Raw genomic sequence first — 14,509 nt, forward strand, 5'->3', positions numbered from 1 at the left:
ACCCTCCTGTGATGGGACATTCTGCTTCGAATGTGGCGATGCTGACCTGAGAGTACAATAGCACAAAAGCTGAGGAAGGCCCCAGACGTTGCAGAGAATGTCAAGAGCTCAAACACAGTAAAGGGCATTGCTTTGGGTGTACAGAGAGGAGGTAAGAGCTCTGGGTGCAACAGGGGAACAAGGAGAGGAGCTGGGAAGTGACAAAGTGTGGCTTTTTGGCTGGTAGTCTGGCTGCAAGGCATCTGTGGGGCCTCAGGGCAATCAAATGGGTTATCTGGGCACTTGCTCGATAGAGCAGGAGGCTACAAGGTATAAAAAGAGAATAGGATTCAAAGGATGTACTCACTCATGTTTGCCTGGGGTGCGCAGATGGACAAGGAAAGATAAATGTCACGTGTGTGTTACAGAACAATACACCAGTAGCTTTTCATGAAGGAAGTGCAATGATGCTGACCCACTTTTCTCAGCCAGAGTTGTTGATGCCAGTGTGCTGTCATGCATTGAAGGCTGGTTGGCTGGACCAGGGTCTGTGCTGGTTTCCATGGGTCAACACAGTGAGAGACTCTGATTTTCAGGTGAGTCTCCATGCAACAAGTAGCCAATTTTATTTGCCTCAGCATCTTTCTTTGTCCTAGCTGCCAAATGCCTGTAAAGCATGTGTCAGTGCCAGTGTCCTATATCAAAATCTTACCCAGTTTGTCAGAATACAAAGCAGTGGCTTGAGCACAGCTGGAAGTTTATCATTCTTCTTCCAAGTTATTTCTTCTATCCTTTCTTCCAGTATGATACTGCCTGGTGTCTTAACTGAATTCCTTGGACCATACCTGCAAAAAATGCCAGTATTTCAGTGTCAGTACCTTAAGGCTTCTCAACAGAGGGCAAGAGATTCAGGACCTCAGCTTGGCTTCAGCCGGAGGCAGAATGAGGAGAAATGGCTGAGGATTAAAACAAGACATGCAGTGTGCTTAAGCAGTTGTGCTGAAGCATGCAAACTCAGATAGATATAAACCTAATTACTTACCTTTAAACGAAGAACGGGTCTCCAAATACTTTAGCTCAGCATATTCAGGTGAGTAGAGGTACACAGACTGGCTGGTCAGAAAACACTTCAAAACAGTGTGAGAAAGACTAATTCGTAGCCTACAGACAATTATACAAAATTAACTTGTGAGATGAAATTTCTGTTGATTACGGTGGGAGTAGAAATGTTAATGTGTCAGATACATCATACAATTATATGGTGTATGTTATGGTATATATGCATACGGTTACTGTTGCAGTCTCAGTTAGAAAGATGTAAACTATTTATGTACATAAGCTCCTGTCTTCAGAAAAAAAAGGTTGGTACTTTTTTCCCCTTATCCTCCCCTCGATGATACTTGAATAGTTATCAAAGTGTCTGAGGACATGTAGGAAGAGGTACTATTGCTTTGATTGATTTTAACTGCTTATCTTCAATATTCTGTTATTTAAGTGTGTAATAGTTCACATGCAGCCAATGTTTTAGATTATCATGATTTCCAGTGCATCTGTGTAAGAAAAGAAATGAAAGGCAATTGACAGTTTTGGCAGCAAGCATTTTGAAGGGGAAAAAACAGGAAAAAAATAACATAGGAAAGACCCAAGAAGAGAAAAAAAGATACAGAAGAAAAGTCCAAATGTTTGGCTAAAAAGGAAGGAATAGATTTGTATGGGGAAAAAAGCAGACAAGATTTGACCATTATCTTCAAGCAGTCAAAACTGACCTTACGGTAGTGTTTGAGCCTTGGTGATGGAGAAGAGAGGGTGATGTTATCCACTGTAACAGAGGAAGAGAAACTGAAGAGTGTGATTGCAGAACAGTAAAATCTGTTTTGGTCAAGCCAAATGCGAAAAGGTGGTGAATCAGCCAAGATCTGAGAGTCTCTAAAGAATGCATGATTAAATGGAGGAAAAAAAGGCCGGCGTGGATAAATATGAATGAAAGTTGTCAAAAAGTAAGTGATAAATAAACCTTTGTGGACAGATCAAATCACTTACGAATGCAGGTTTAGGGATGCAGGACTCCAGTGGCTATCCAAGGGCAGGAATCCTTGCCAGTTTCTGACTGATTCGTTCATTCTTTTTTCTTTCATTCCTCCGGAAGTGTGGGGGCAGCTTGTGCTGAATTGCTTCTTTGGGAAAGTTTTTCTCATCTTAATCACGGATGATCAAATGAGCAAACTCAGGATGAGTAAAGGGGTTTTGATTTCAATTATAAAAAATTATGTCTGAGTAAAGAAACCCATTAAAGCCCGTATCTTTATTACATTCTAAAACATTCTAGTCATCAAGATTTACAATTACTTTGCATTGTAAATTCTGTAAGAACTTAGAGAAGACAGTCAAGTAACAGGAAATGATTGTGTTCCTGTCTTCTCAAGAAAAACAGAAAGCAATTCTTTGATGGGGAGTGACTATACATACATATACATAGCTTTGACTTTTAAAGAAGTATATGGACAGACGTGTCTGTTCTTTTATTAACAATATTAAGATCCTGATGATAATTCTATTGTACTCTTGTGAAAAAAAATAAGTACTTTCCATGGTATCTCACAAACTTGTATTCAGCTACAGTTTCAAACAAGCTTTGGCTTTCTTACTCTTTAGCATTGACATTGTTGCTGCACTTCTAGAAAACAAGGTAAGCCTTTGTCAGGCTAAAGTGCTTTCCATTTCTGTAGTAACGTTTCTTGTGCAGTGAAGACATGCCATTACTTATAAAATGTTATACAGGGAAACAACTTCTTCACGGTCAAACTCGAAGAGCTGCAGTCAACAGCTTGATGCCCGAGTGGAGACCAGCAATGACTGGCATTCTTCAGGGGTTGGTACTGGAACCAGTGCTGTTTAACATCTTTGTTAGCAGCATGGACACTGGAATTGAGTGCACCCTCAGCAAGTTTGCCAATGATGCATGGTGCAGCTGACACGCTGGAGGGAAGGGATGCCATCCAGAGGGACCTTGACAGGCTGGAGAGGTGGCCCGTGCAAACCCCATGGAGTTCAATAGGGCCAAGTGCAAGGTCCTGCACGTGGGTTGGGGCAATCCCTGGCACAAACACAGGCTGGGCAGAGAATGGCCTGAGAGCAGCCCTGAGGAGAAGGACTTGGGGCTGTTGGTGGGTGAGAAGCTTGATGTGACCCAGCAATGCACGCTGGCAGCCCAGAAAGCCAGCCCTATCCCGGACTGCTCGAAAGAAGCGAGGCCAGCAGAGTGAGGGAGGTGATTGTCCCCCTCTGCTCTGGTGAGACACGCAGCCCCAGAGTACTGCGTTCAGCTCTGGGGCCCCAACATAAGAAGGACGTGGACCTGTTGGAGTGAGTCCAGAGGAGGGCCACGCAGGCAACCAGAGGGCTGGAGCACCTCTCCTGTGAGGACAGGCTGGGAGAGCTGGCATTGTTCAGCCTGGAGAAGGCTCCTTTTAGACCTTACAGCTGCCTTCCAGCACCTAATGGGAGCCTCCAAGAAAGCTGGAGAGGGACATTTTATGATGGCATGTAGCGATAGGACAAGAGGGAATGGCTTTAAACTGAGAAAGCATAGATTTAGGTTAGAAATTAGGAAGAAATTCTTTACTGTGAGGGTGCGGAGGCACTGCAACAGGTTTGTGCAGAGCAGCTGTGGATGCCCCATCCCTGGCAGTGCCCCAGGTCAGGCTGGATGGGGCTTGGAGCAGCCTGGTCTAGTGGAAGGTGTCCCTGCCTGTGGCAGGGAATTGGAACTGGGTGACGTTCAAGGTCCCTTCCAACCCAAACCATTCTATGAATCTGTGTATCAAAGCCAGAAATGTGAAGATTTTGTGCCTTTTCTTTGAGGGCAGGGCAGGGAAAAGAGATCTGTGTAGGTGTATGTAAAACAGGCATGCTTCTCACTGAAGAAATTAATTTTGTAAACCCACTGATGAGTTTAGAGTCATGTGCAGATCTTATCTATTACACTCATAGCTCTTTTTAACACACCTATATCATCATAGTGAGTGATCAATTTCTATGTTACAATTATCTCCTTAGCTAAACCTGTAACGATGTTGGGGCTTTACAGATTTGCTAAACCAGAAGAACACATCTAATAGTTTCCCATGTGAATCTGGTGATCGGTTGCTGAAAAAAACCCTTTCCTTTAATCAGCATCCTACTGTGCCTAAACATTTTATGTTTGTCAGGCAGACTCAGAAAACTATGACACTGGCCCACAGACTGTAACTTCAAAAATAGTTTTGGCGTATTTGACTTGCTGGCTCTTTCAGAGTATACTTGGGTCCGTTTTATGCATAAATTTAGAAATGTATCTTTTTAATTGATAGTCTTATATGACTATTGTTTCCCAGAAACTCTGCCGTAAGTAATTAGCCAATATTATGTCCTAACAGGTGTTACCTTCATGTACTATGTACCAGCACTGAAAGGAGAGAGATCTTTTTTGGTCCTTGATTTAGCTGAAGGTACAGACTACATCGTTGCCCTTGCACAAATTCCTCTTGTCAAGGGTCAAACAATTAAAACAGCCAGCTGAGAAACAGTTGCACCCAGTCCTCATGCAGTGGGCAGTACTAGAAACAGCAGGGATGTATAACTGTAGTACCTAACAGTGCCAGGACGATTGTGAATGGTCCTGGAAGGGACTGAGGAAAAATGCCAAGTTACGCTATGGCTTGATCAGACCTCAGACCTCCACCCTTCTTATACCCTGTAAAGAACAGGCACGGGATTAACTTGAGGACTTAGGATGTAGTTTCTCACCATATTTTTGCTGACACGCTCTGATGACATATAAGATAGCAGCGTAGCACTTGTGTAAGCAACCAAATCAGAGTTTTATAACTACGCTATTGCTTAGCAAGGTTAATCTTCTGTTCTGAGGTTGTTTTCCAGATAAGGAGTTTGTTCAGCTCTTATTTTACCTGCAGAATGCATAAAACTGAAGTGGAAATAGGTGCCGATTCTGAAATATTTTCAGGTTTCCCCCACAGTTCGTCCCCTTTGTGCTACCCTGGTAACACTGCAGGGCTGACCCCGGCTGTGTTTGGTGACCTGTGAGTTCCTCTTGAGGGGTTCCCTTTGTCAGCCCGGGACAGAACTGGGTCTGGCTGGAGCATGGCTGAGGTTTGCCAGTTGTCAGAAGGTGGGAGCATCTTGCCAGGTAGCGTGAGATGGGGCTGGAGCCTCTGTGAAGCTGCTCAGAGCCTGAGCTGCAGTAATGGGAGACAGAAGGTGACAAAGCCATAGCCAGCTTCCTTGTGGTCTGCCCCTTCTGCCTTGTCAAGCAAACCTCAGTGCAGGACAGCGTGGCCCAGTTTGTTTTAAAAGATATTCCACACTGGGTTTTGAATATGTACAGGGAAACTGCTGCAAAACCTACTGAGCAAAAAAGCTCACTAGGAATGTTTCAATGAGATTAAAACAATGCAACACTGATCTTCTGATTAAAATGTCTTCCATACATCAGTCTGGAAGATCTTCTAAGGGATATTGGAAAAAAATTTGCTTCCAGACTGATTCATAGATTTCTCAGTAATTAGTTCAACAGCAGTTCCACTTTCTCAACAGTAGTCACTGAAGCAGCCTAAATCCAGATTTAACATTCGCTAAAAAGGAAAAGCTTTAATGTTGGGATCTATATCAGTAATCTTGTTCTCAAGCAAGTACTGTGTTTTTATAACAAAAAAAAAAAAAAGGCTTTCAGTTTTGGGCCATATTCAAACTGAACTACAAGATGGGCAGGTAAAATATTATTTGTGTGGATAAGCTTGATGTGAGCTTATTCTGAATCTGCTTCTGGCCACCCGGAGGTTGTGGAAGCAGAATTAAGCAAAGGATTAGACCAATCAGGGATGTAAGTTTTGCAAAAGCAAATGCCAAAAAAAGATTGGGTGATGGTGAAGGTGTTAAGTTTTAGAGTTTAAGCCCATCTCTAGCTATTAAAATTACAGAATCACAGACATTTGAGGTAAAAGATATGAAGAGACCATATCTAGCTGATTATGTTCCTTCCCCAGAGCATATCAGCTATACATGTAATTCCTGATAGTTTAAGACTACCATGCCACAAACTCTCCAGTGAAAGATACGCCATATCTGCAACGCAACCTAGTCTTGTATGTCATTGATCTCAATTGTAGAAAGCTCTTTCTAATGTATGGTGTCTCCTTTGTTGCCTTTTAAGCCCATATATCTTTGTTGTTTTGAATGTAGTACCAGAGTGTAGATTGTTACTCTTCATGGCAGGTTTTTATATTTTTGTTACCACATTTCTCCATACTTTCTCCTGTTAACTGTTTCCCTCATCTTCATGTTTGTTCTCCTAAATCATGATATGGGATCTCTGATAACTCTTACTTGTATTTTTCTGGACTTTCTCCAACTTGCCCAAGCCTTTCTGAGGTATGGCATGCTGTCCCGAACAGAGTACACTATCAGATCTAGATCTTATCAGTACAGTGTAAGGATTGCCTCCTGGGCCTTAAACATGATACAGCAGCTAATAACACCTTGCATGTACAACAGCACGATGTTGTTAACTCTGGCTTAGCTTATATCATTTTCTGCAGAACAGATTACAATGAAATGTTAGGAAGATGCTTTCACAGGGGCTCAGGAGTGCTCACTTTCCCTTGTGTGACTTGTAGAATCTTCTGAGGTGGCAGGGGTTTCTGGCTGTTTGTGGAGACAGGGTCCTGAATTAGGTAGACTAGGCATCCACCAGAAACACTGATAAGGAACTCCTCAGCTTCTCTTCATAAAGAAAGACCATGTGATTTTTACAGCTGGTTTTATCATGAATTATCCTTATCTGCAAAAGGCTCAATTAGGTGCTATGAGGAACAAGCTTAGAGAGTGCAGAGACCTTAATTGTGCTCACCTCCCACATGAAGAAGTTACTGTGTCTGTGGCTCATGGCGTTGTCACTGTCTGCCCTTTCCTTTTTGCAGGGTCCTCTCTTGTCAGATAGTGAACCATTCTGGGAAATGGAAATTTTGTCTGTGCAGCTCATGGTCCTGTCTGTCTTGAAGAACTACATTTTATTATCGAACAAATATTTCAACATAATATATAAATGTGATATTTTTGTTTAACAGCATAATAACATTTAAGAGCCTCACTGCGGTGCCTATGGCTTGTTGACATAATGGCAATATTTACAGTTGAAAAAATGGTTGCACTTGAAAATGTATTGGTTAGATAATATCAAACAGAATATTGTAAGAAGTTGTAGCTAGTGTAGAGAAAGTCACTTTAAAATAGGACAGATTTTTCTTATTCCCTACAAATTTAAATAATTTTGTTTGAAGAGGAGATTCCTTTTACTTAGAGCTGCAGGTTGCATATAACATCTGATTTCTTTTAAAAAATAATAAATTCAAGCCATTCCATAGCTCTTAATTTCATCTGCTTTGAACCTATACCCACTTATTTATATGATTAGTTTACCTGACATATTATCAGGCATTGAAAAAAGCAGAACAAGTTCCTTGGAACAGATTGTTTCCGTAAATGTCTTGCTTTTCTAGTGCAGTGCTCAGATACCCATGAATACTTAACCTCTAGTTTTGCATTTATATAGCAACATGAGACCATTATCTTGTGAAAATCCAGTATCTTTTTAACAGCTTCAAAAACAGACAAACTAGTCAATTGTCTTTCTTCTCCATCTTACATTTACAAAAAGCAAATATATCTGGTGAGATGGGATGACGTATAGCTGAGAGGAAAAAATAGGACAAGCGTTCCAGCTGGGAGTCCCTCCATTAGCTCTGGCAAGGAGCAGCCAAAGCGCTTGCCAACATCCAAGTACTATTTCATCTATACGTGCACCGAAGTAGATCTATTGGCATTCATACCTGTTGCTTTAAATTTATGTTTCTTCCTGTGAAAGCTTAAAGTAGAAATGTTGGCATCTGAAATCCCGTAATCACTGCATCATACGGGCTCCAGCCCGAGCCTGAGTCGCACTGGCAAGAGAAGGACTTGAACTGGCTGGAATCGACCACAAGAAGAAATTTAACTTTTTCCTGCCTGAAGAACTGAAATATGCTATTACAACAGAGTCGTCTGGACTTTTTAGGGTTAAAACAGGCATATTGTATGCGGACAAGGAGTAAATAAACCCCCAAAGGAAATGTGAACGATTAGCTGTTAACATAGGAAGAGGAAAGGAACAGTGGAGTTAGAGAGAAAGAGCAATGTCTGGCTGGAAGCCTGATCGTTGAAGTTCCTACACGTTATTTCTGTTGGTGTAGCTGTGCAAGTCCCGTTAGAACAGCCAGAGCGGTGCTGAGCCCTGTCTCTGGGTGCTTCCCACGTTTGGCACTGCAAGCTCCGAAAAACGAGCTTAAAAATCGGAATAGGAGTCGTGGAAACGGAAGAGATTTAAAATCAAATACTTGAGCTCCTTCTCTCGGAGGATTCCCGTGACGAGCATCCGTACGATGGAGCTGCTATTTAAAACGAAATGTTCGCTTTGCCTGGGCGGGGGGCGGGGGGAGCCCCCCGGGAGGGCGGGCGGGGGCAGCGGGCAGGGGCCAGCCCCGGTTCCCGCGGGCACTTTGCTCGGAGCCTCCGCAGGGTGCCCGTGGGCACGGGGGGAGCTCGGAGCCGTGACAGTCCCCGCCCCGTGCGGTCCCTTCCCTCCGCTCCTGCCGGTCACCGGCCGGCTCGGTGCGCACCCCCCGCGGGCTGCAGCTTGTGAGAAAGCAACGAAGACGTAGAAAAAAACCCCAAACACTACTTGTGATCTGAAGGAAAGCCAACCAAACAACAACAACCAAACCCAGGAATCAACCCCAAAACCTAAACGGTTTTGCAACCGGCGTTCGCAGAACGGGGGCGGGGAGGCGCGCAGAGCCCGCCGGCACGGTGCCCTGCGCGGGGGGGAGCGCGGACGGCTGCTGCGGAGGCCAGCGACTCGCCGGTGGTTTTCGGGATGTTCGTGTTCTTAAACTTCAAAGCTAAAACCGTACCAACAAAAGAATCGCCGCCCCGCGGCTGGCCCGGGGTTTATTCGCCTCCCGGGCAAACGCACGATTCCTGCCGTCGGGAGCGACCCGTAACACCGGCTGCTGCACAGGCACAACCGAAGGAGCGCGGCCGGTGGCCGGGAACGCTCGCCCGTCCCGTCCAGGTGGCGAGAACGAGCGAGACAGCTGCGCTCGCGGCCGCGCAGCGTGCGCGGGGCTCCGCTCGCCGGGGCCGGGGGCCGCAGCAGCAGCGGCAGCAGCAGCGCGGGCCGTGCCGCCGCCAGCCGCGAAGGGCAGGGCCGGGAACGGGCGGAGCCGAGCCGGGGGTCCCGGGAGCGCTCAGCCCCCTCTCCGGCCGCGGTCCCTTGCCAGAGGTCGAACAGCGCTTGGGCACCCCCCGCGCGGCGGGGGCTCGCAGCGGCACCGCCCGCCGGTGCCGCCGTCTCCTCGGCAAGCGCCCCGCGCCCCGCGGCGGGCAGGAGCGGCGATGCGGCCCCGGGGGCGGTGGACGGGCCCCCCGCCTCCCGGCGCTGCGGGGCAGCCGGTCCGGCCGCTCCGCTCCCCTCCCCGCGCCTCGTGCCGGCGGGCAGCACTGCTGCCACCCCCGTGCCGCGTCGCCTGTTCCCGTGTCGCGGGCAGGGCGGCCCCCCACCCCCCCGGGTGCCTGCGGCGCCGGGGCAAACATCCTGCGCGGGCAGGTGCGGCGCCCGCGCCGTGACAGAGGGCCCTCCGCGGGTGATGGATGCACGGGGCGGCGGCAGCTGCCGGTAATCCCGGCCGGCGGGGCGCAGCGCTGCCCCGGGGGGAGACGATCCCCCCCTTCCCCTGCCTCTTCCGTGCCGGAAAGGCGCTGCACCTGCCCCTGGAGTTGTGTGGTGATGGTGATGATGGTGGTGGTGATGGTGGTGGTGATGGTTTCCTCTAGGACCGCGGAGTTAGGCGGAGGCGGTGCGGGCGCTCGGCCGGGCGAGCGCGGGGAGCAGCTCGGTGCCGCCGGGGGCTGCTCGCGGGTGCCGAGGGTCCCTCGCTCCGGCGGCGGGGTGTCGGCTGCACGTGCGGCCTCCCCCCGGGAGGCGAGGGGGTGCGGGGCTGCAGGGGTCACGTCCGCACGCAGAGCCCCCGCCGCGCCGCACGCCCCCGGCCCGGGCCGCGGACGCAGCTGGTGCGCGGGCCCGGTGGGCGACTGGGCACAGCCGCGCTCCCCCTGAAGCCGCGGCGGCTGCCGGCCCCGGGTGGGGGGGGGGGGGGGGCGGGATCCCGGGCGGGGAGCGGCCCCGCTCTGCAATGCGGTCCCTCCGCTGCAGAGGTCGCCACGCGTGAGCGATCCCGCGGGGGCGCGGGGCCGGGCCGCGGCCGCGCCGAGTGTACGCCCCCCCCGTCCCCGGCGCCGCACCCCCCCCGCCGGGTTTTTTTTTGTGAATGGGACGCTCACGGAGCGGGACATAACGTCACCGCCGAGCCGGGCTTGGCGGCCAATGGCGGGCCGGGCCGAGGCGGGCGGCCGAGGCGGTGATTGGCTGGCGGCCCCGCGCGGGCGCCCACGCAGGCTGCCGCGGCGGCAGGTATAAAGGGGAGCCGGCGGGCGGTGCGTGGTACCGCGGCTCGGCGGCGCCACCGGCATCCTTCTGCGCACCGCACCGCTCCGCGCCGCACCGCCGGTAAGCACCGCTCCGGCCCCCGCCGCGGCTCCCTGCATGGGGCGGGCCCCGCCAGTCCCTGTCCTCTCCGGGGCTGCGGCGCTTTGCGTGGTATTCCCTTGACCCATGTGCTTGTGGGCACACGCGTGTGCAAGGAGGCGCGCCGAGGAAGGTGGGAGACAGTCAGTCCTGATCCTCTTCCTGTCCCCTGCCGATACGGCGTGGGGTATCTTGCCGGGAGTGCCCGACGGCTGTCCCTGCACAGCCCTCCGCCGTGCCCGCCCGGCCGGGCGCGGTGCCGGTGCCCCGGGAGGAGCGGGCCGGCCTTGGGAAGGGGTCTCCTCGTTCGGTGAGCCGCGGCAAGAGCCGAGAGCTAGCAAAAATGAGGCTGATGTGGTGGCTGATGAGCTTGTTTGAGTCTAAGACACTGATGCTGTGAGAAAAAGAGGTGTATCTCAGGACAGATACCTTCAATTATATATATATTCTTTATTTTTTTACAGGTTTTGTTCTTATGACCATTTTCATTTATCCGTTTTCTGGTTTCAGAGTAGAAATAGTTATTGGAATTGACATACTTAATTCTTACAGTGTAATCTGAACTGGGATATTAGCATGCTAATGCCAAGAAACAAGCAGGTTCAGGTAAACTAACAGTGGCACTTCATTCTTAAAAATATTAAACACTAAGCATTTCTCTGTTTTTGTCTTGTCACTGGTATCCCACAACTGTACTCGTTTGTGTTGGACATGCTGGCTGTGACATTGCGTGTAGTGATTAGTCAGAGGAACGTGTTTTTCACCAGTTTGAGGGGATGTCTGCATTAAGTTGAATGCAGAAAGCTGTACAGAACTGCAGGTCTGAAAAGCTGCATTTTTATCCCCTGTAATAGTGCTAAGTTATCTTAAAATTCAAAGAAAACCGAAGCATGACAGCAATAATCAAAAGAAATGGGAAGGTTCTATTAAAAAAAAAAAAAAAAGCTGTTAGTATTTGTGCTACTTGTGGCTAGGAAACGATGACCTCTTTAGTAGAACTTACAGGATTGAGAGGGTTGGAAAAAAGCCATTGCTTGATATACCTCTTTGTTGTAGAGAGGAAATCATGGTTATGCTGAAGATTTCATCTTTCCTTGCTGTTTATGCCTTGGTTGTGTGCCAGATGGATAGCTTCCAGGCAGCCCCAGTCAGGTAAGAAGCCGGTCCTGCTGCTGAGTGCTGTATCTGAATGGTATGAAAATATTTAATATTCTTTAGAGATCTAGGAGGGAAATGGACTACAGTGAATGAGACTGCTGCTTTCTCCTGCTGCTGTTCTTGACACTGTGGTTCTGCTATTACATTATAAAACTCCTAATGCTGTGCATGAGGATGGTTTACATATTCACACCAGTGAAAGAGACTGTCAGTGACTCGCAGTAATGCATGACAAACCCCTCTCTCCTGTGCGTGGCTCTCTGCAGCAGTACGGGTTTTATTCATCCTGGTTTGCCTGTCTCTGCTCAGACCTGGCTTGGAGTCCGTAACAGATCGAGTGACGCTCAGTGATTACGAAGCTCGGAGGTTATTAAATGCGCTGGTGAAAGAGTTCATACAGATGACAGCAGAAGAGCTGGAGCAAGCCTCTGAGGGGAACAGGTAAGGACTGCAGTCCTGGGGCAGGAGAAGGGCAGTGGGGAGGTTGTTGTGTCTGAAATTAAGCAAAAGCCGTGTGAGCAGACCCTCTGCCGGTCAGGATTCTTATTTTTCTTTTCTTGGGGTTATGGTTAACTGCGGTCACCTAACTGGTAAAAGATGATACTGCAGAGACATCCTAATGTTGGTATCGGGAGAATGGCTTCCACCTAGTTAACTGCTTCTATCTGTCTTTTACAACTGAAAGTGGAGGGCGATTTGAGCTTGAATGAGGGGGTTATGTTAAAATGTGGCAGCAAAAGGTATGTCTTCCTGGTGGGAGTGTAAGGGGCCGTTCAGCCACTCTTGGATTCTCTGTCGTGAAAGTGCATGCTGTTGTAAGGCATGGAAAGTCCCTGGCAGAGGAGACGCGTTCCTCCTAATGCACGCAGCACCACTCTTCCCCTGTAAACCAAAGGCATGCAAGAGCATTTGCATTATCCTAACAGGATTTGTATTGCAAAGCATGGTGGTGGTGTACGAGAGACTGAACAGCATGCTGAACATGGGAAGTAAAAGTTCCTGACCTCTGACTATGAGCATCCGAAAGGCTAACAAACTTGCTTTTCAACAAAGTTGAATTCTTTGAAAAATAGTGTTTTCCTTCTGACTGCATTTGTATGAACTTTCCTTGCATGGAATGTGATGTGGAGGGTTTGGTTTTTTTTAATTAACTTTTAAGTTTCTTAAATTTAGATATTTATCTAGGGAAGAAATGCATGAATGTGCATGTTTGAGGTTACTCTTCCTTTGGGCATGTTTTTTTTTCCCCCTGCAGCCTGGATAGACCTATTTCCAAACGCTGTGCCAGTCTGAGTACTTGTGTGCTGGGCAAACTGTCTCAAGAATTGCACAAATTGCAAACTTACCCTCGCACTGACGTCGGGGCTGGAACTCCTGGCAAGAAACGAAATGTGCTGAGTGACCTGGAACATGAACGCTATGCAAACTATGGGGACCCCCTAGGAAACAACTAGACATGCTTATTTCTCCCCTTCTCCCTTTTTTTAACCTGATGCATGTGGATCTAACTTTGATTGCTAACTTTGCTATGTTCTTTTGATTCTGTTTTCGACAGAGAATGTTTGAGATGGACCTAATGTTAGGAAGACAGAGAGCATAACATGCATACCAAGCTAGGGGGGAAAATAAATAAAAAAAAATGAACAGCACTGCCTTGACATTTCAAATGATTTTCTTAGACACCGATTAAAAAAAAAAAACAACAACTAAACAAGGCTCTTCATTTCTGGCTGCTAAATGTACAAGTAGGCTCTTCTTTTGTGCTTGCCCATGCACTTGTTCAATAAACCTATTTTTCTAGAAGGATTAGATCTGCCTGGTTTAACAACTTGTTTTAGAATGTGAGATTTCTAGGTAAGGCTACAATATTTTTACAAGTTTTCTTAATGTTCAGGAGGCAATGCCAGTAATTCTAGAAAAGCTGAAAGAACTTAGAAATTGAAATTACACACATACGTTCATATGTACTGATGTAATCAGGCCTGCATGCAATCCTGTTAGTAAGGATCCTGAGAAGCAAAGAAATCGGGAAAGGCTCATACAGATTTGTTCAAACTAGAAATGTAATCCTGTTTAAAACTGAGTACTGAACACTTCCAGGTAAGAATTTTGTGTTTTTTTTCCTTCTTACTTTACAGTAGGTCTTTACACTAATATATTAAAAACTCAAGTGTCTTTGAAATATTTGTATTAAGTCAAAATGATATATTGTAGGTGAATTGTAAATTAAGGGACAAAGGCAGACTTAACAGTTCTTCTGTTGCAGCTCTGCATCTATTTTATAATCGGAGATCTGTTCCAAAAAATTGGCATGATGTTCTGAACAGTATTTTTGTTAACATTAACAGACTATCTCGTAATGCTTATCTGAGGAAAAAATCCTTTCTACTGCAGGAAAACGTCATTGCTTTAGCAGAAAATTCTTTAAGCAAGGACTGTGTGAATGTGTAGGCCTTGAAGTCCCTGGTCCAGCAAAATTATTAGCTGTAGGCTGAGCACCACAGATCTGATCCTGGTGAAGTCTGTGAACCACTCCTGTGGCGAAGTGCTGTAGCAGACTAAGGCCTAACCCCAGGAAAGGGGAGGGGGCGTGTGTCCCACATTCCCATTAAACACATGGAAGCGGCGGGTTTGTGCGCGGTTCAGCTCTGCAGGCAAGCAGTCAGCTGCTGCGCCAGGACAGCCCCACCAGCACCG

General features: G+C 47.7%; 1 protein-coding gene across 3 annotated transcripts; it reads left to right on the forward strand.

The window, feature by feature from the left end:
- The first annotated feature begins 14 nt into the window (after positions 1-14).
- Positions 15-14,417, forward strand: CALCA (calcitonin related polypeptide alpha). 3 transcript variants are annotated; one of them, XM_080404784.1, is made up of 4 exons: positions 15-151; positions 11,711-11,806; positions 12,122-12,253; positions 13,068-14,417. In XM_080404784.1, the coding sequence occupies exons 2-4, from the start codon at positions 11,721-11,723 to the stop codon at positions 13,264-13,266; spliced, it is 417 nt and encodes a 138-aa protein (XP_080260910.1). In that variant the 5' UTR covers positions 15-151; positions 11,711-11,720; the 3' UTR covers positions 13,267-14,417. The 3 variants fall into 3 exon arrangements, with proteins under 3 accessions (XP_080260910.1, XP_080260909.1, XP_080260911.1); XM_080404785.1 differs by lacking the exon at positions 15-151 and adding an exon at positions 10,507-10,636; XM_080404783.1 differs by lacking the exons at positions 11,711-11,806; positions 12,122-12,253; positions 13,068-14,417 and adding an exon at positions 408-10,557 and having other exon boundaries at positions 53-151.
- Positions 14,418-14,509: the final 92 nt, after the last annotated feature.

This window comes from Falco punctatus (genome assembly GCF_963210335.1).
Source record: "Falco punctatus genome assembly, chromosome: 10".
NCBI lineage: Eukaryota > Metazoa > Chordata > Aves > Falconiformes > Falconidae > Falco > Falco punctatus.